Here is a 21,337-nt window from a genome sequence, read left to right as displayed (position 1 = left end):
CCAGGGGAGTTAATATTATACTGCAGGACCAGGGGAGTTAATATTATACTGCAGGACCAGGTGAGTTAATATTATACTGCAGGACCAGGTGAGTTAATATTATACTGCAGGACCAGGGGAGCTAATATTATACTGCAGGACGGGACCAGGTGAGTTAATATTATACTGCAGGACCAGGGGAGCTAATATTATACTGCAGGACCAGGTGAGTTAATATTATACTGCAGGACCAGGGGAGCTAATATTATACTGCAGGACGGGACCAGGGGAGCTAATATTATACTGCAGGACGGGACCAGGTGAGTTAATATTATACTGCAGGACCAGGGGAGCTAATATTATACTGCAGGACCAGGGGAGTTAATATTATACTGCAGGACCAGGGGAGTTAATATTATACTGCAGGACCAGGTGAGTTAATATTATACTGCAGGACCAGGGGAGTTAATATTATACTGCAGGACGGGACCAGGGGAGTTAATATTATACTGTGGGACCAGGGGAGCTAATATATACTGCAGGACGGGACCAGGGGAGCTAATATTATACTGCAGGACCAGGGGAGCTAATATTATACTGTAGGACCAGGGGAGTTAATATTATACTGCAGGACCAGGGGAGCTAATATATATACTGTAGGACCAGGGGAGCTAATATTATACTGCAGGACCAGGGGAGCTAATATTATACTGCAGGACGGGACCAGGTGAGTTAATATTATACTGCAGGACCAGGGGAGCTAATATTATACTGCAGGACCAGGTGAGTTAATATTATACTGCAGGACCAGGGGAGTTAATATTATACTGCAGGACCAGGTGAGTTAATATTATACTGCAGGACCAGGGGAGTTAATATTATACTGCAGGACCAGGGGAGCTAATATTATACTGCAGGACGGGACCAGGGGAGCTAATATTATACTGCAGGACCAGGGGAGTTAATATATACTGCAGGACCAGGTGAGTTAATATTATACTGCAGGACCAGGGGAGTTAATATTATACTGCAGGACCAGGTGAGTTAATATTATACTGCAGGACCAGGGGAGTTAATATTATACTGCAGGACCAGGGGAGTTAATATTATACTGCAGGACCAGGTGAGTTAATATTATACTGCAGGACCAGGGGAGCTAATATTATACTGCAGGACCAGGGGAGCTAATATTATACTGCAGGACCAGGGGAGCTAATATATACTGCAGGACCAGGGGAGTTAATATTATACTGCAGGACCAGGGGAGTTAATATTATACTGCAGGACCAGGTGAGTTAATATTATACTGCAGGACCAGGGGAGCTAATATTATACTGCAGGACCAGGGGAGCTAATATTATACTGCAGGACCAGGGGAGCTAATATTATACTGCAGGACCAGGGGAGTTAATATTATACTGCAGGACCAGGTGAGTTAATATTATACTGCAGGACCAGGGGAGCTAATATTATACTGCAGGACCAGGGGAGCTAATATTATACTGCAGGACCAGGTGAGTTAATATTATACTGCAGGACCAGGGGAGTTAATATTATACTGCAGGACCAGGGGAGTTAATATTATACTGCAGGACCAGGTGAGTTAATATTATACTGCAGGACCAGGGGAGCTAATATTATACTGCAGGACCAGGGGAGCTAATATTATACTGCAGGACCAGGGGAGCTAATATTATACTGCAGGACCAGGGGAGCTAATATTATACTGCAGGACCAGGTGAGCTAATATTATACTGCAGGACCAGGGGAGTTAATATTATACTGCAGGACCAGGGGAGCTAATATTATACTGCAGGACCAGGGGAGCTAATATTATACTGCAGGACCAGGGGAGCTAATATTATACTGCAGGACCAGGGGAGCTAATATTATACTGCAGGACCAGGGGAGCTAATATTATACTGCAGGACCAGGGGAGCTAATATTATACTGCAGGACCAGGGGAGCTAATATTATACTGCAGGACCAGGGGAGCTAATATTATACTGCAGGACCAGGGGAGCTAATATTATACTGCAGGACCAGGGGAGCTAATATTATACTGCAGGACCAGGGGAGCTAATATTATACTGCAGGACCAGGGGAGCTAGGGCTGGGCGATATGACGATATTATATAAATATCGGGTACAGTTCATTAACGATACACTTTTTAAACGTATCGTGGATATCGTGATGTTTTGCCCAAGAGGCTTGTGTCGCGTCAATCTGGTCCACACGTTGACACTTTTGAACAGCGCCGCCCCACACACACACTACTGCATCAAAAGTGACTACTTATGATAACAAAGGCATTCGTTTTGTGGCATTAACGTTATAATAATAATAATGCAGGACCTGTTCAGAGGTCTCTATATAGTTACACTTTCAATAACATCAGCGTATTTACATAGTGCCGACCGAGGTCGACCTAGATATAGCAAGCTCGTTCATATCTCAGCCCGTGCTGACTCAGTTGTGCCCATTCTGCGGTCTGTTAATAACGTTTTCAATCAGACAGATGTATGGAAAGGCTTTTATTATAACATCCGTTGAAGTAAAATCATTATGCCTCCAGTCGTTTAGTCCTTCTGCGGAGCTAAAAGCTAAACGTCGGCCGCGGCGAGCTGCCATTGTTATTGTCATTGAGCTCTCCAATGGCGGAAGTAAAAAATAAATACGCGTTTTCCGATTGGCGGGTGCAAGCGATGTGACGTAATTGGCAGACGCGACTGTCAATCAAAATGATTCTGTTTGCCGACTGAATGAATGAGAACGTTATTAAAAGATTGCAGCATGGGTACAAATAATACAGTACAGCTCAATACAACAACAGTCAACAGCGGACTGGAGGATGCAGACCAGAGAAAGACTTTCGTCTTGTTTACATCAGGGTCCCCCATTTTCAATTCATCATATTTCATATCTAAATCATATAATATCTCATTGCTAAATATATGCAATATATAATCTAATAATCCAATAATCTAAATCTAATATATAATATAAAAATGCTAAATGCATGGGTATTTTATTTTGTCTTTAATGTTAGCTTGCAAACTCAAATACTGTCTTGGTAAGCCTCATAATGAATTTTGGGGAAAAAAAGAAAAACATCGTGATGCGTATCGTGTATCGCCGAAAGGTCAGAAAATATCGTGATATCATATTTAGGCCATATCGCCCAGCCCTAAGGGGAGCTAATATTATACTGCAGGACCAGGTGAGTTAATATTATACTGCAGGACCAGGTGAGTTAATATTATACTGCAGGACCAGGTGAGTTAATATTATACTGCAGGACCAGGGGAGCTAATATTATACTGCAGGACCAGGGGAGCTAATATTATACTGCAGGACCAGGGGAGCTAATATTAGACTGCAGGACCAGGTGAGTTAATATTATACTGCAGGACGGGACCAGGGGAGCTAATATATACTGCAGGACGGGACCAGGGGAGCTAATATATACTGCAGGACCAGGGGAGCTAATATTATACTGCAGGACCAGGGGAGTTAATATTATACTGCAGGACCAGGTGAGCTAATATTATACTGCAGGACCAGGGGAGCTAATATATACTGCAGGACCAGGGGAGCTAATATTATACTGCAGGACCAGGGGAGCTAATATTATACTGCAGGACCAGGGGAGCTAATATTATACTGCAGGACCAGGGGAGTTAATATATACTGCAGGACCAGGGGAGCTAATATTATACTGCAGGACCAGGTGAGCTAATATTATACTGCAGGACCAGGGGAGTTAATATTATACTGCAGGACCAGGGGAGCTAATATTATACTGCAGGACCAGGGGAGCTAATATTATACTGCAGGACCAGGGGAGTTAATATATACTGCAGGACCAGGGGAGCTAATATTATACTGCAGGACCAGGGGAGCTAATATTATACTGCAGGACCAGGGGAGCTAATATTATACTGCAGGACCAGGTGAGCTAATATTATACTGCAGGACCAGGGGAGTTAATATTATACTGCAGGACCAGGGGAGTTAATATTATACTGCAGGACCAGGGGAGTTAATATTATACTGCAGGACCAGGGGAGTTAATATTATACTGCAGGACCAGGGGAGCTAATATTATACTGCAGGACCAGGGGAGCTAATATTATACTGCAGGACCAGGGGAGTTAATATTATACTGCAGGACCAGGGGAGCTAATATTATACTGCAGGACCAGGGGAGCTAATATATACTGCAGGACCAGGGGAGTTAATATTATACTGCAGGACCAGGGGAGCTAATATATACTGCAGGACGGGACCAGGGGAGCTAATATTATACTGCAGGACCAGGGGAGCTAATATTATACTGCAGGACCAGGGCCTTCATTTATCAACGTTGCGTACGCACAGATATGTGCGTAACCCGTGCGTATTGAACTTGTGCTTGACTTTGTGCGTATATCTACGCACAGCTCGGAGCATGCGTACCTGGGCGCCCGGTGGTAGAATATTGAATATTGCACCGAGGAAATAAGATTCCGTGCATTAGTTTTCAACAATGACGTGTTTTGTATGACCCGTAATTCAGTATAGTTCATTGTAAAATAGCGACATTAGTGTAATTATTGTCAAACCCTAAATAGCATGTGGAATAGGTATTTCCGAATGAATTCAGCCTGGTTCATAGCGTTACAATAGGAATACTTCTCGCGGTGTGCGCTCAGATGTTTTCAGAGATATAGGGCATGTCTATTTGCAGAGAGAGAACATAATAATATTAAGTAGAGTCCGCTACCCGAGACACATTCTCCTTGATTTGTACCGCAATTTGAGACCCACATTGGAGCGTGGAGCAAAACGCAGTGTTGGATGTCTAATTTCCCCAACCCCACCAACTACATACAATATCCATATATCAATAACAGGAGGCCAAGAGAGGATTACCAGGTTACCCAACATCATCGGAGCAATATATAGACTGTCCCCATGTAGCTTTCAACGCTCCATCAATAAACAAAATCCAGTAATGTGAACGGGATTCCACTCGGTCAATGTACAAGAATACTACAGATAATCTGCGATGCGCATTTTGGCTGATAATGTGCCTGTGGCCGGAGTCTCATTCAGGCCTAATTGTATTTAATTCAATTGTAATGTTATTACTGGGGTATCTAAAACATCACTTAAATGCAGATCAGGGTTATCCACTGAAGCCATAATGACTCTGACCAGAACCACGGGCTCATGACGAGCGCACACAATAGGCATTGTAGAGCGCAGAGTTGGCGTGCTGAAATTGATTTCATTTCAGTCATTACAGCTTAATGTCGGGTCAGCTTGTCATTTATTTCTGTCAATGTGCTGGTTCTGTAGCAGGACTGGGTCAGTCAACATCCTTGGCTCCGAAGATAGTCTACACGCTCCCTCCTCCTCAGCGGAGTTGTCTGTGAACTTTGCAACTTCATTGGATTTATTTATTCTCAAAGAATATCTATAATCATACGAATTATATTGTATATTATATTGTTTAAAATAAAACGCTAAATACTGTTATTCTGTGTGTCATGTTTCCAAATAAGATTGTTCACAACGGGAAATGCTGTGTATACGTTGAATTAGTTGGTTAGACCTCGGTGATCAATCTCGCTCCCAGTGAAGTTTCTCATAGTTCGCTCGGGTTAGACCATTATTTCACATCCCATGGGGGTGTTTCATGACCATATATGGAGAATCATGCACGAGCATTGACGGTAAGGACGAATGGTATTCATCAATACGGAGTGTGCGTAGGACCCGTGTACGCACGGTTGTTAAATCCCGATATTTCTGTGCGTACACGCATTCTAAATTCTGTGCTTAAGTACGAATATAGAACACTTTCTAAGAATTGTTGATAAATGAGGGCCCAGGTGAGTTAATATAATACTCAGGGTTCGCACGAGGTCCTTGAAGTGCTTAATGTGCTTGATTTCTGTCAAAAAAAAGTCAAGGCCCGGAATACCTTGAAAACGGCAAAAAAAAAATAACAAGGTGCTTAAAATTAATTGAAATTCAAATCAACCATTTGCGTTGAAAGTTTTGTTCATCCATGATAAAGAATGAGTAAGAGTAAAGGTAAACGGTATACACAAGGTGCCCTAACTGAGTTGAGTTGTGGCTGTATGTTAAACCATGGCTCTAAAAGAAGATTCAGACGGTTGTCTTGCTGTTCCTCCAGGCCCATCCACGACGCCGTGGCCAGTGACAACCTGCCTGTGGTCTGGTTGCTGCTCACCCACGGCGCCGACCCCACCCTGGCCACCTACTCTGGACAGACGCCCGTCAAACTGGCCCAGAGCGAGGGCATGAAGACCTTCCTTAAAGGTACCGTACCCTGCAGGCTCACGTCCACCTCCATTACGAGTTTGTGTTTGTGTTCCACGGCCAGCGGTCGATGCTTCTGAGGTAATCACACCGTGTGCTCTCTCTCTCCCTGCTCTCTCTCTCCCTGCTCTCTCTCTCCCTGCTCTCTCTCTGCGTTCTCTCTCCCTGCTCTCTCTCTCCCTGCTCTCTCTCTCCCTGCTCTCTCTCTCCCTGCTCTCTCTCCCTGCTCTCTCTGTGTTCTCTCTCCCTGCTCTCTCTCCCTGCTCTCTCTCCCTGCTCTCTCTCTCCCTGCTCTCTCTCTCTGTTCTCTCTCCCTGCTCTCTCTCTCCCTGCTCTCTCTCTCCCTGCTCTCTCTCTCCCTGCTCTCTCTCCCTGCTCTCTCCCTGCTCTCTCTCCCTGCTCTCTCTCTGTGCTCTCTCTCCCTGCTCTCTCTCCCTGCTCTCTCTCCCTGCTCTCTCTCCCTGCTCTCTCTCTCCCTGCTCTCTCTCCCTGCTCTCTCTCTCCCTGCTCTCTCTCCCTGCTCTCTCTCTCCCTGCTCTCTCTCTCCCTGCTTTCTCTCCCTGCTCTCTCTCTCCCTGCTCTCTCTCTCCCTGCTCTCTCTCTCCCTGTTCTCTCTCTCCCTGCTCTCTCTCCCTGCTCTCTCTCTCCCTGCTCTCTCTCCCTGTTCTCTCTCTGTGTTCTCTCTCCCTGCTCTCTCTCTCCCTGCTCTCTCTCCCTGCTCTCTCTCTCCCTGCTCTCTCTCTCCCTGCTCTCTCTCTCCCTGCTCTCTCTCTCCCTGCTCTCTCTCTCCCTGTTCTCTCTCTCCCTGCTCTCTCTCCCTGCTCTCTCTCTCCCTGCTCTCTCTCCCTGTTCTCTCTCTGTGTTCTCTCTCCCTGCTCTCTCTCTCCCTGCTCTCTCTCTCCCTGCTCTCTCTCTCCCTGCTCTCTCTCTCCCTGCTCTCTCTCTCCCTGTTCTCTCTCTCCCTGCTCTCTCTCTCCCTGCTCTCTCTCTCCCTGCTCTCTCTCCCTGCTCTCTCTCTCCTTGCTCTCTCTCCCCCTGCTCTCTCTCTCCCTGCTCTCTCTCTCCCTGCTCTCTCTCCCTGCTCTCTCTCTCCCTGTTCTCTCTCTCCCTGCTCTCTCTCTCCCTGCTCTCTCTCTGTGTTCTCTCTCCCTGCTCTCTCCCTGCTTTCTCTCTCCCTGCTCTCTCTCCCTGCTCTCTCTGTGTTCTCTCTCCCTGCTCTCTCTCCCTGCTCTCTCTCCCTGCTCTCTCTCCCTGCTCTCTCTCTCCCTGCTCTCTCTCTCCCTGCTCTCTCTCCCTGCTCTCTCTCTCCCTGCTCTCTCTCTCCCTGCTCTCTCTCTCCCTGCTCTCTCTCCCTGCTCTCTCTCTGTGTTCTCTCTCCCTGCTCTCTCTCCCTGCTTTCTCTCTCCCTGCTCTCTCTCCCTGCGTTCTCTCTCCCTGCTCTCTCTCTCCCTGCTCTCTCTCTGTGCTCTCTCTCCCTGCTCTCTCTCCCTGCTCTCTCTGCTCTCTCTCTCCCTGCTCTCTCTCTGTGCTCTCTCTCCCTGCTCTCTCTCCCTGCTCTCTCTGCATTCTCTCTCCCCTTCTCTCTCCCTGCTCTCTCCCTGCTCTCTCTCCCTGCTCTCTCTCCCTGCTCTCTCCCTGCTCTCTCCCTGCTCTCTCTCCCTGCTCTCTCCCTGCTCTCTCCCTGCTCTCTCTCCCTGCTCTCTCTGTGCTCTCTCTCCCTGCTCTCTCTCTGTGCTCTCTCTCCCTGCTCTCTCTGTGCTCTCTCTCCCTGCTCTCTCTGTGCTCTCTCTCCCTGCTCTCTCTGTGCTCTCTCTCCCTGTTCTCTCTCCCTGCTCTCTCTGTGTTCTCTCTCCCTGCTCTCTCCCTTCTCTCTCCCTTCTCTCTCCCTGTTCTCTCCCTTCTCTCTCCCTGTTCTCTCTCCCTGCTCTCTCCCTTCTCTCTCCCTGCTCTCTCCCTTCTCTCTCCCTGTTCTCTCTCCCTGCTCTCTCCCTTCTCTCTCCCTGCTCTCTCCCTTCTCTCTCCCTGTTCTCTCTCCCTGCTCTCTCCCTTCTCTCTCTCTGTTCTCTCGCCCTGCTCTCTCCCTGCTCTCTCCCTTCTCTCTCCCTTCTCTCTCCCTGCTCTCTCCCTTCTCTCTCCCTGCTCTCTCCCTGCTCTCTCCCCTTCTCTCTCCCTTCTCTCTCCCTTCTCTCTCCCTTCTCTCTCCCTGCTCTCTCTGTGCTCTCTCTCCCTGCTCTCTCTGTGTTCTCTCTCCCTTCTCTCTCCCTGCTCTCTCTCCCTGCTCTCTCTCCCTTCTCTCTCCCTGCTCTCTCCCTTCTCTCTCCCTTCTCTCTCCCTGCTCTCTCCCTGCTCTCTCCCCTTCTCTCTCCCTTCTCTCTCCCTGCTCTCTCCCTGCTCTCTCCCTTCTCTCTCCCTTCTCTCTCCCTTATCTCTCCCTGCTCTCTCCCTGCTCTCTCCCTGCTCTCTCCCCTTCTCTCTCCCTTCTCTCTCCCTGCTCTCTCCCTTATCTCTCCCTGCTCTCTCCCTGCTCTCTCCCTGCTCTCTCCCCTTCTCTCTCCCTTCTCTCTCCCTGCTCTCTCCCTTCTCTCTCCCTTCTCTCTCCCTGCTCTCTCCCTTCTCTCTCCCTGCTCCCTCTCCCTGCTCTCTCTGTGTTCTCTCTCCCTTCTCTCTCCCTGCTCTCTCTCCCTGCTCTCTCTCCCTTCTCTCTCCCTTCTCTCTCCCTGCTCTCTCCCTTCTCTCTCCGTTCTCTCTCCCTGCTCTCTCCCTGCTCTCTCCCTGCTCTCCCCTTCTCTCTCCCTTCTCTCTCCCTGCTCTCTCCCTGCTCTCTCCCTTCTCTCTCCCTTCTCTCTCCCTGCTCTCTCCCTTCTCTCTCCCTTCTCTCTCCCTGCTCTCTCCCTGCTCTCTCCCTTCTCTCTCCCTTCTCTCTCCCTGCTCTCTCCCTTCTCTCTCCCTGCTCTCCCTTTGACTCAGAATGTCATGACATTTTCCCCCTTTGTGTTGCAGAGTATTCAGAAGACCTGGAAGGACCGAGCGAACAGGACTCCAGTTTACCCCCCTGGGACTTCTACAGTAGCTCCCTATTTGGTGAGAATATATACTGTATATAATACTGTATATATACTGTATACTCTTTACAACACTGCCTTCAGGAGAATACCTTAACCCTTTACAACACTGCCTTCAGGAGAATACCTTAACTCTTAAACACTGCCTTCAGGAGAATACCTTAACTATTAAACACTGCCGTCAGGAGAATACCTTAACTCTTAAACACTGCCTTCAGGAGAATACCTTAACTCTTTACAACACTGCCTTCAGGAGAATACCTTAACTCTTAAACACTGCCTTCGGGAGAATACCTTAACTATTAAACACTGCCGTCAGGAGAATACCTTAACCCTTTACAACACTGCCTTCAGGAGAATACCTTAACTCTTAAACACTGCCTTCAGGAGAATACCTTAACTATTAAACACTGCCTTCAGGAGAATACCTTAACTATTAAACACTGCCTTCAGGAGAATACCTTAACTATTAAACACTGCCTTCAGGAGAATACCTTAACTATTAAACACTGCCTTCAGGAGAATACCTTAACTATTAAACACTGCCTTCAGGAGAATACCTTAACTATTAAACACTGCCTTCAGGAGAATACCTTAACTATTAAACACTGCCTTCAGGAGAATACCTTAACTATTAAACACTGCCTTCAGGAGAATACCTTAACTATTAAACACTGCCTTCAGGAGAATACCTTAACTATTAAACACTGCCTTCAGGAGAATACCTTAACTATTAAACACTGCCTTCAGGAGAATACCTTAACTATTAAACACTGCCTTCAGGAGAATACCTTAACTATTAAACACTGCCTTCAGGAGAATACCTTAACCCTTTACAACACTGCCTTCAGGAGAATACCTTAACTCTTAAACACTGCCTTCAGGAGAATACCTTAACTCTTAAACACTGCCTTCAGGAGAATACCTTAACTCTTAAACACTGCCTTCAGGAGAATACCTTAACTATTAAACACTGCCTTCAGGAGAATACCTTAACCCTTTACAACACTGCCTTCAGGAGAATACCTTAACTCTTAAACACTGCCTTCAGGAGAATACCTTAACTCTTAAACACTGCCTTCAGGAGAATACCTTAACTCTTAAACACTGCCTTCAGGAGAATACCTTAACTCTTAAACACTGCCTTCAGGAGAATACCTTAACTCTTAAACACTGCCTTCAGGAGAATACCGTAACTCTATATCTTAACTCTCTTGATGGAGAATACCGTAACTCTATATCTTAACTCTCTTGATGGACAATACCGTAACTCTATATCTTAACTCTCTTGATGGAGAATATACCATCAAGGGAGGTTCTGATTTTCCAGCGTATTCTGACATAATGTTGATATTCAGTACGTATCAGAATTCTTTCAAGTATGTTACACTTCAGTGGATGTCTTGACATATTTAAGACAAATCCAATTATGATCTCCATGGCAACGCTGTGACCCAACAACGACAACGATGAACCATCTGAACATGACAGGAAGCGGGACGTCACAACATCTAACATCTCCACTGTCGCTCTCACTCCACATCTGGACGCACACGCATGTTTGCTCAATTACGTTACATATTTTCTACCTCAACCTATCATTCCCGTCGTGAGGAGGACATGTGATCTCGATCTCCCGATCTCACTTAAAATATGTAAATCAAGGGCGCCTAATCGGCGCAGTGGGCAAGGCGCTCGCCACTAACGCAGGAGATGCTGGGTTCGAGCCCAGCTCTCGGCGTTGCTACCAGCTTGGCTGGTCGTTCATACTAATACAATTGGCAGTATTAGTGGTGGGTGGGGATTGGACGTTGTGGACAGCGACTCCTACAGGTCGGTTGGTGCGCCTGCGCAGCAGAATCAGGAAGCGACGGGGGCGGCGTGTCCCTCCCACGCAGACCCTCGCCACTGAGAGATCGCGCTGTGCAGGTGAAATGATGCGACGGCTGCCTCCTCGAGTACCGGAGGGGACACGTGATGCAAGGCTTCGTCCACATTGCAGCCGGCTTGTGGGAGGCATGGCCTAACAACGTTCGAGACAGGGGAGGGTAGAATTGGATAATACGAAATTGGGATGAGAGAAAAAATGGAAAATGGGGAGAAAAAGTTGATTAAAAAAAAAAGTAATTAAAGTAGTTATCGACCACAGAAAAGAGGTACATCTTATAGGTACGTTATGAGTAATATATTGACGTATGTACGAAAATGTGGAATGTGTACATATTACAAATAAGTACTATATTAACGTATTTACAAATAAGTACATATATTTCACTGCGACAATACAGAAGGTTAACCCTTTCACTGCCCCACGACAACGGGTTAACCCTTTCACTACCACACTACCAAACGGTTAACACTTTCACTGCCGCACTACCAAACGGTTAACCCTTTCGCTGCCGCACTACCAAATGGTTAACCCGTTCACTGCGACAATACAGAAGGTTAACCCTTTCACTGACACACGGCAAAGGGTTAACCCTTTCACTACCACACTACAGAAGGTTAACCTTCTGTAGTGTGGTAGTGAAAGGGTTAAATAGCTTGTTGTGATAAAATGCTGTATTCATTTAGAAATTGGTTGAAGGATTTACTTCAAAGTGGGGTGGAATTTATAGCCTATCATCCATAGAAACCTTTTTTCAGGGGGAGGGGGGTTTAAGACGGATGTTCCCGCGCACCCTCACCTAGGCTGCTGTCGCGGAAATAGCTCGGAGCGCCAGCGTCTGCGTTCAGACGTAGTCTGGGCGGGTGGCGGTGCAGGTGTGACTTTGTTTTTATGCCAAACGGAGACAGAAAGTCACAGCGTCGGCTGATTTGCGTAGACGAGCCCCCAGCTGCACCACCTCACCCGTCATCTCGGTTCAGGCTCACGACGTCGAGCCGTGAAAATACCCATCGGGCGCCGGCAGAACCGACCCAACTGCCAATAACCTGCAATTATGAATTATGAATGACCATGCTTTGAATGATTGTTTTTATTGTTTATTGGGATCCCCATTAGCTGTCACCTAGCCCGTTGAAACACATTTGTGTGTATATGCAGGCTATATAATGCATTATTAGCAGGCGTTTTAGCTCTAAATGGGCTAGGCAACAGCTATTCTTCCTGTGCTGCATGTCTTCCCCAAAATCTTCTCCCAACTTTCCTCTCTGCCTGTCCTATCCGATATAAAGCTGTAAAAGTGCAACAAAAAAAAGGGGGGGGGCAGAGCTTTCACGGTGACAGCCCCAAGGCTCTGGAACGCCCTCCTCCCCCTAAACATGAAAACCACTCTCTCTGAACCCATCTTTAAAAGGTAGCTACAAACGTACCTCTACAGCAGGGGTTCTCAAACTTTTTTATACCACGACCCCATTTTATTTAGGAATTTTTTTTGGCGACCCCCCACACTTAATGTATCGCGTAATTTCAACATGGAATTAAGGAATATCAAAATAAAAGCACACATTGTTGAACTTGATCGTGCATATTTATTAGAAAATGTCATTACAGAACTATGTTATCAATACACATTTATAAAACGAGGCATATTTAGCCAAAATATGTTGCCAGAACATAAAAAAAATAAACGTTTGGGTCGTTTGGGTTTTGACAACCACTGCTCTACAGGCTCTTCTATACTCCTACTGTATTTTATTGATGTTATATATGACTGTTGTAAAGCACTCTGTGCACTTGTGCTGAGAAGGGCGCTATATAAATACAGTTTTACTTTTTACTTACACACACAGTAGTTAAAGATAATAGAGAATAGAATTATGATCAAATGCACTGCAGCACACAATCCGATGACTAACATGATGCAAACGGCTGTCTTGGATTATCAGATTTAAGGTTAATCTCCAGTAAACCAATCTCCAATATTTGGATTTTCTTTTCAATAAAATTCCATCTTTAAATAATCTCAAAGATCACTGAGAGCAAGCTTTCATTTACAACGATGTGGGGAAATGTTTGCAGGCGTATTAAAAACCGATAGAAACACAAAATAGAGACGAGGAAAAGAAAATCACAGCTCGGATAAATTAGACGCTGAATAAATGGGACAAAAACCACACGGGCAAAAAAAACAACAACAAACAAAGAAAATCGAGATGAAAAAACGGTCACGGACTGAAACAGGGAGGCAATCCATTTTAAACCGTCCACAGGATAGTGGTGGTATTGATTTTTTAGCAAGAGTTTAAGATCCACAAAGTCGGGGGAATTGAAAGCAAAAGGCTGACTTTCCGAAGCTCAGTCTGCACTCTGGGGACCTTAACCCTTTCACTGCCACACTCCAGAAGGTTAACCCTTTACTATCACACTGCCAAACGGTTAACCCTTTCACTGCGACAATACACAGAAGGTTAACCCTCTCACTGCCACGCGACAGCAGGTTAACACTTTGGTTGCCAACAACAAGATTTCTCGTCCTAACTCGCCATGCGTTGTGTGCCAATAACGAGTTTTCTCGTTATTTAATCGTTATTTCTTTTATTAGCGATATCCATTCATTTTTCATCCATCCAGCCTGACGTTATCATTGGGAAGGGCTCTGAGCTCGAAAAGGGCAAATACCGCCCCCTATCGTCTCCCTTGGATTGGAGTCGATGGGACTTGCATCAGAAAAAAGAACTCCGGTCCACATTTTACTTCTGGGGCATGCAACCTGATACCATTGCATTCACTGAGGGAACTAGAAGCAGCGTGGATTATGTTTTTTCGGAGTATAACGTTGGATCAATAAACGCAATCGATATTTGGAATGGCGATCAGGAATTGGATTCATCTTTTTACAGAACATCTGATCTGAGGTAATCAGAGTTTTTTTTCACAGCGTTCACAACGTGTGTGTGTGTGTGGCGTTAGGCGCTGAGCGCGGCACGAATAAATGATTTTTCAGCCCGCTTTTGTATCGTGCATAAGGACACAAATACTCTCGATAATCTAGCGTTTATTTGAAAACGATACATAAATCAGCCGGAAAATGACAACGTGTTTTGTGTATTCCAGTAAATGGCTATTATCGCAGAATCTTTTTTTCTTTCTAGAAATCTCCAAAACTATACTCTTATTCAAAACGGTATCAAACGGAAATGTACCGATGAAAAAACAATCCGTTTCGTACATGTTGACTGCAAGCAAGTCATTGATAAGCGACGGGTGTATTAGACCCATAGCCATAATTTAATATATAGTTGAATCGCTCGCAAATGTGCTCGTCCTCCCATTGATTAACGTGCTGGCATACAAGCAATAATTCGTCATATCCGGCCGGCACACAATGTGTTAAGCACGAGTCGGTCATTTGAGCAGGTCCGACCGGGTCCACAGCTCCCATCTGAATGAATATCAATATAGGTGTTCTGTTAGGGTGAGAGCTGTTCTGTTAGGGTGTTCTGTTAGGGTGAGAGCTGTTCTGTTAGGGTGTTCTGTTAGGGTGAGAGCTGTTCTGTTAGGGTGTTCTGTTAGGGTGAGAGCTGTTCTGTTAGGGTGTTCTGTTAGGGTGTTCTGTTAGGGTGAGAGCTGTTCTGTTAGGGTGTTCTGTTAGGATGTTCTGTTAGGGTGTTCTGTTAGGGTGAGAGCTGTTCTGTTAGGGTGTTCTGTTAGGGTGTTCTGTTAGGGTGAGAGCTGTTCTGTTAGGGTGTTCTGTTAGGGTGAGAGCTGTTCTGTTAGGGTGTTCTGTTAGGATGTTCTGTTAGGGTGTTCTGTTAGGGTGAGAGCTGTTCTGTTAGGGTGTTCTGTTAGGGTGAGAGCTGTTCTGTTAGGGTGTTCTGTTAGGGTGAGAGCTGTTCTGTTAGGGTGTTCTGTTAGGGTGAGAGCTGTTCTGTTAGGGTGTTCTGTTAGGGTGAGAGCTGTTCTGTTAGGGTGTTCTGTTAGGGTGAGAGCTGTTCTGTTAGGGTGAGAGCTGTTCTGTTAGGGTGTTCTGTTAGGGTGAGAGCTGTTCTGTTAGGGTGTTCTGTTAGGGTGAGAGCTGTTCTGTTAGGGTGTTCTGTTAGGGTGAGAGCTGTTCTGTTAGGGTGTTCTGTTAGGGTGAGAGCTGTTCTGTTAGGGTGAGAGCTGTTCTGTTAGGGTGAGAGCTGTTCTGTTAGGGTGTTCTGTTAGGGTGAGAGCTGTTCTGTTAGGGTGTTCTGTTAGGGTGAGAGCTGTTCTGTTAGGGTGAGAGCTGTTCTGTTAGGGTGAGAGCTGTTCTGTTAGGGTGAGAGCTGTTCTGTTAGGGTGTTCTGTTAGGGTGAGAGCTGTTCTGTTAGGGTGTTCTGTTAGGGTGAGAGCTGTTCTGTTAGGGTGAGAGCTGTTCTGTTAGGGTGTTCTGTTAGGGTGAGAGCTGTTCTGTTAGGGTGAGAGCTGTTCTGTTAGGGTGTTCTGTTAGGGTGAGAGATGTTCTGTTAGGGTGTTCTGTTAGGGTGTTCTGTTAGGGTGAGAGATGTTCTGTTAGGGTGTTCTGTTAGGGTGAGAGATGTTCTGTTAGGGTGTTCTGTTAGGGTGAGAGATGTTCTGTTAGGGTGGGAGATGTTCTGTTAGGGTGAGAGATGTTCTGTTAGAGTGTTCTGTTAGGGTGTTCTGTTAGGGTGAGAGCTGTTCTGTTAGGGTGTTCTGTTAAGGTGAGAGCTGTTCTGTTAGGGTGTTCTGTTAGGGTGAGAGCTGTTCTGTTAGGGTGAGAGCTGTTCTGTTAGGGTGTTCTGTTAGGGTGAGAGATGTTCTGTTAGGGTGAGAGCTGTTCTGTTAGGGTGAGAGCTGTTCTGTTAGGGTGTTCTGTTAGGGTGAGAGATGTTCTGTTAGGGTGTTCTGTTAGGGTGAGAGCTGTTCTGTTAGGGTGAGAGCTGTTCTGTTAGGGTGAGAGCTGTTCTGTTAGGGTGTTCTGTTAGGGTGAGAGATGTTCTGTTAGGGTGGGAGATGTTCTGTTAGGGTGTTCTGTTAGGGTGAGAGCTGTTCTGTTAGGGTGTTCTGTTAGGGTGGGAGATGTTCTGTTAGGGTGTTCTGTTAGGGTGAACTGTTAGGGTGGGAGATGTTCTGTTAGGGTGTTCTGTTAGGGTGAGAGCTGTTCTGTTAGGGAGGTGCTTGATAGAAGAGGAGCTTGAACTCCCACATCTCTGAACTCCACCCTGGTACTGTATGAATATGAACCAGACCATTTTGGGGGTCGACAGTTGTTCAGGAGGTAGAGCAGTCGTCTGGTAATCCGGAGGTTGTGTCCTTGAAGTGTCCTTGAGCAAGACACTTAACCCCTAACTGCTCCCGAAGGGGCAGGTTGGCACCTTGCATGGCCGCCTCCGCCGTCGGTGTGTGAACGTGTGAGTGAACGGGTAAAGCAAATTGTATAAAGCGCTTTGGATAAAAGCTGCTACATAAACGCAGCCATTTACCGTGAATATGAACCATGCGTTCAGCTCACTGTGACTCTACAGGCCCCACTAGGGGGCGTCCTAACCCTGTGTCGAGAAGCGGCTTATTGTCAGTTCAGAGGCGTGAGCGGGCGTCCCTGTGTTGCTCTGCTCTGCTCACCTCACCCTGCCTGTCATTCCAGAGACGGACCAGGAGCCGTGCTGGGACCTCCTGCTCTCCCAGCAGGGGGCGGAGGAGGAGGAGGAGGAGGAGGAGAGAGACTCTGACAGGGACTGTCTGCTGTTCGAGTTCTCCTCTGAGCCCCTGCTCCCCTGCTTCCACGTCCAGGTGTCCCTGACGCAAGGGTGAGTGCACTCCGCCGACGAGCGTCGTTAGAGCGGGAACATTCTGACCTTTATTTAGTACTACAGAGACATCGTTCATTAATTATCTAGAAGCGTGTTTATTTAGTACTACAGAAACATCATTCGTTAATTATCTAGAAGCGTGTTTATTTAGTACTACAGAAACATCATTCGTTAATTATCTAGAAGAGACCTGATTGGGAATTTGGCCAGGAACGTCGGGGAGCCCCCTACTCTTTTGCAATAGGCGTCCTGGGTTCTTTAACGACTGAGTTATCCCTGTTTTCAATCTAGACCCTGGTTCAGTCGGTCGGTCTCTCTTGGCTCTGATTCAACCAGGCAGCTGCCCAACAGATGACGGAATGTTACAGAAAACTCCAAATATGTCCTTTGCGGAGTAAAAATAAAAACAAAAAAAAACAGTTTGCTGCTTTTCAGGATATGTTTTGACTACTACACACAGTCGCCCCGCTGGGTTGGATTGTGTTGCCGAGAGCTGTAGCCGATTGGAGGAAAACACTACTCACCCATTCAAGGTCCAACCAGATGACGGCAGAATATTTTAACCCTTTTACTACCGCACTACCAAAAGGGCTAACCTTCTGTAGTGTGGTAGTGAAATGGTTAAAATATTGGTTTCGGTTGAAAATAACCAGAATCCTCCACTTAACGGACCCAGAGCCTCTCGCCAATTGCACAGCCCCTGTTAAATATCCCATCCCACTGTATTGTTATTTTTATTCTAATTAGTGTGTATATATATATATATATATATATATATATATATATATATATATATATATATATATATATAATACTTGGCCACATCGTGCACAATAATGTACAGCCATGGCCTATTTTATAATTATATTCTATTATATTGTGCTTCTATTTTTTTATTTAGTTTATATTCCATTTGATCTTATTCTACCTTTTTATTTTATTCAACCTTTTTATTTTATTCTACCGTAATTGTCCGTCCGTTAACGTCGCACCAAAAAAACGACCAAATCAAATTCCTTGTAAGTGTAAAACTACTTGGCAATAAAGACCTTTCTGATTGTGATTCTGAGAGGAATAGAAACACACCAGACGTTTCAGCGAGTCAGACCCTCCGATGGGCCTCTGTAACACCAGACGTTTCAGTGAGTCAGACCCTCCGATGGGCCTCTGTAACACCAGACGTTTCAGTGAGTCAGACCCTCCGATGGGCCTCTGTAACACCAGACGTTTCAGTGAGTCAGACCCTCCGATGGGCCTCTGTAACACCAGACGTTTCAGTGAGTCAGACCCTCCGATGGGCCTCAGTAACACCAGACGTTTCAGTGAGTCAGACCCTCCGATGGGCCTCTGTAACACCAGACGTTTCAGTGAGTTAGACCCTCCGATGGGCCTCTGTAACACCAGACGTTTCAGTGAGTTAGACCCTCCGATGGGCCTCTGTAACACCAGACGTTTCAGTGAGTCAGACCCTCCGATGGGCCTCTGTAACACCAGACGTTTCAGTGAGTCAGACCCTCCGATGGGCCTCTGTAACACCAGACGTTTCAGTGAGTCAGACCCTCCGATGGGCCTCTGTAACACCAGACGTTTCAGTGAGTCAGACCCTCCGATGGGCCTCTGTAACACCAGACGTCTCAGTGAGTCAGACCCTCCGATGGGCCTCTGTAACACCAGACGTCTCAGCGAGTCAGACCCTCCGATGGGCCTCTGGGTATAGCTGCTGTTCGGGAACCTGGTTGTCCTAATAATAATAAATAATAATAATACATTGGATTTGAAGAGAGAAGCGCCTTTCTCAGACTCAAGGACACTGAACAAAGAGAGAGAGAAGTTATATAAAAAGGGTAAAAAAACATATGAATATATATGTATAGTAACAACAGGAAAAAATAAAACCAATAAGATAAAAAAAAAAGGAAGCAAGGGGGAAACGGTAACAAGAAAATTAACAAAAACACCTTGCGCCTCGCGGCTAACCTTTGACCTTTCTTCCCCCCACACAGCTTCTGCAACTGGTTCCTGCTCACCGACGTCCTGAGGCGCCTGAAGATGTCCGCGCGGATCTTCCGGGCGCGCTACCCCCACCTGGAGCTTGTGAGCCTGGCGCGCGGCGAGCTGTGGAAGCAGGTGTCGGTCAGCCAGGTGAGCGCGGCGTCGGCGCCGGCACCCCGCGGAGAGAGCCGCGAGAAGGACGAGGAGGAAGAGGAGGGGAAGGAGGAGGAAGAGGACGAGGAGGAGGACGAGGACGAGGAGGAGGGACTGGTGGAACTGGCACGCTGTGTTCCAGAGCTCCAGAGACTCCTGGGCTCCTCGATTCACACGCTACACGAGGAGGAGGAGGACGAGGAGGAGGAGGTGGTGGTGAGGACAAAACCAGTCAAGCCACACAGCCGGTAGCCCCTCTGGCTCCTCCTCCTCCTCCTTTGGCTCCTCCTCCTCCTCCTCTGGCTCCTCCTCCGCCACGCAGACACTCCAAAAAACGTCGTCCGTTTGAGTCCGGCCCGGTCCTCTCGCCTCCCTGCGAGCAGCAGATCAGAGGGAGATCCCATTCCGTCCGACGTAACGAGGGTTCTGGACTCATGGTTTCTGGAGACTCGCTCTCTAGCTGTGGTACTGAACGTAAAACAAGGGTTCTGAATGGAACACTCCGGGATATTAACTGTTAAGCCTCAGCGACGAGGTGGTTGAAGTGGACCTGGAGAAACGGACCTGGAGGGGGGCGGACCTGGAGATCGGGAGGGGGCGGGGCACATCGTTCAGGTTCCTTCCTGTCTATAGGTACATTTCAGTACCCGAGAACTCGCGAGAAGACTTTTTGTAGGATTCCGTATGTACATGGTAGTGTATGTATTATCTTGCCATCAGGGTTAAACACATTTGGTTGTATAAATGTTATTCTCATGGCAAGGGATGGATTATGTTATAAGGACTTCTTTTTTGTTTTTTGTTTCGTTTGTTCCTGAGGGAAAGTGAATCTTCTCGAGGGGGAGATGATCCAAGGGTTATATAGGGGTCTTGATGATGGGAGATGAGATCCAAGGCTTTTATCTTTGGGGGCGAACTCTTTGCGCGAGCGGCGGCGGCGGCTAAGAGGCTCACGTGAGGCCAGCGCACCGGGTCGGGGAGCGGACGGTCTCTCCTGTCCACCTGGAGACCTGCACAGAAGAGACCATGGCACATATATATTCACCCCCCAAACACACACACACACCCGTTCACGCGGCAAAGAGGGTTTACGCTCCCCCCCCCCGTGTGTTATTATGTAGCTGACGTGCTGTTCAGTTCACTCTTTCGCGCACCACCAGAACTCACCACCAGGGGGGGGGGGGGGGGGCACTAGAACTCACCAGCACACCTCAGTTCTCCTGACACTCAAACCAATGGGTTTCTCTTGGACCTTTTGGAGAACACAGAACGACTATGACTTGTTTACAGAACTGCACAGAGAAGAGGTTTTCGACCGTAAACACCCCCCCCCCCCCCCCCCCCCCCCCCCCTTCCTTAAACTGACTACAGAATCCTGTGGATCGCATGGTCAGAAGAGACTAGCAGCACTGCCTCTGGAGTCCAGAGACTGTCCCCGTGTTAAGAGCAGGAGGTCTCTCACTGCACCCCCCCGCCCCGCCCCTCCCCCCACTGCACCCCCACCCTCCCTCCGTCCGTCCGCGCGGTGCTTAAAAACATCCCACCCTGCTTTTTGTGTTTTTCTGTTATTTTTATTTTATTTTTTTCCCACCGGTTGTCGTTTGTGCTTAATTTAATAGTCATTAATATATTTGACCTCTTACGTATTCTGACGAGACTTATCAATGGAAAAAAACTGCTTTGTATACGGTTGGTGCTTCGTTCTTTTTGGAAAAAATTATGTACTATTTAGGATTTATCCCTTTATCCTGAGATTTTCTTTTCCTCCCTCATTGCAAGACAGTATTTCAAGGAGCAGAAGTACAGTTTTATTGTACTGGTGCTCGGCTAGATTTTGTGTTGACAATCAATGAAGTGGTTCTTTTTTGTTTGTTTTTTTGGAAAAAGTCACAAAACCAATAAAAGATATTTAAGACAAAGAGACTGAAATGTAAAGAAAGTATAGTTTAGAAGGAGATCCGGCGGATCCCCGACGTAGGGGGCGTGGAACGTGTGGCAGAGCGGAACGCAACATTTTATTTGATTCTTTTTTAAGAAATCAACAAGAATAAAGCATGATTGTGAATCATAGTTTTTTTTTTTTTTACCTCCTTCATTTGATCAATTATATCATAATTCGTTTTTTAATTAATGATAAATG

General features: G+C 46.7%; 1 protein-coding gene across 3 annotated transcripts in view; it reads left to right on the top strand.

Moving 5' to 3' along the window:
- The window catches only part of bcorl1 (BCL6 corepressor-like 1), a 67,475-nt gene extending 47,722 nt beyond the window's left edge, over positions 1 to 19,753 (top strand). For all 3 annotated transcript variants that reach the window (XM_084331831.1, XM_084331832.1, XM_084331830.1), the window contains exons 9-12: positions 6,168 to 6,313; positions 9,314 to 9,394; positions 16,887 to 17,049; positions 19,056 to 19,753. In XM_084331831.1, the coding sequence (XP_084187957.1) occupies positions 6,168 to 6,313; positions 9,314 to 9,394; positions 16,887 to 17,049; positions 19,056 to 19,449 (784 nt within the window). In that variant the 3' untranslated portion in view covers positions 19,450 to 19,753. The remainder of the gene's footprint in view (positions 1 to 6,167; positions 6,314 to 9,313; positions 9,395 to 16,886; positions 17,050 to 19,055) is intronic.
- Positions 19,754 to 21,337: the final 1,584 nt, after the last annotated feature.

Source organism: Notolepis coatsorum (genome assembly GCF_963971535.1).
Source record: "Notolepis coatsorum genome assembly, chromosome: 16".
NCBI lineage: Eukaryota > Metazoa > Chordata > Actinopteri > Aulopiformes > Paralepididae > Notolepis > Notolepis coatsorum.
The sequence above is the reverse complement of the archived record's forward strand: the minus strand, read 5'-3'. Positions and strand labels throughout refer to the sequence as shown.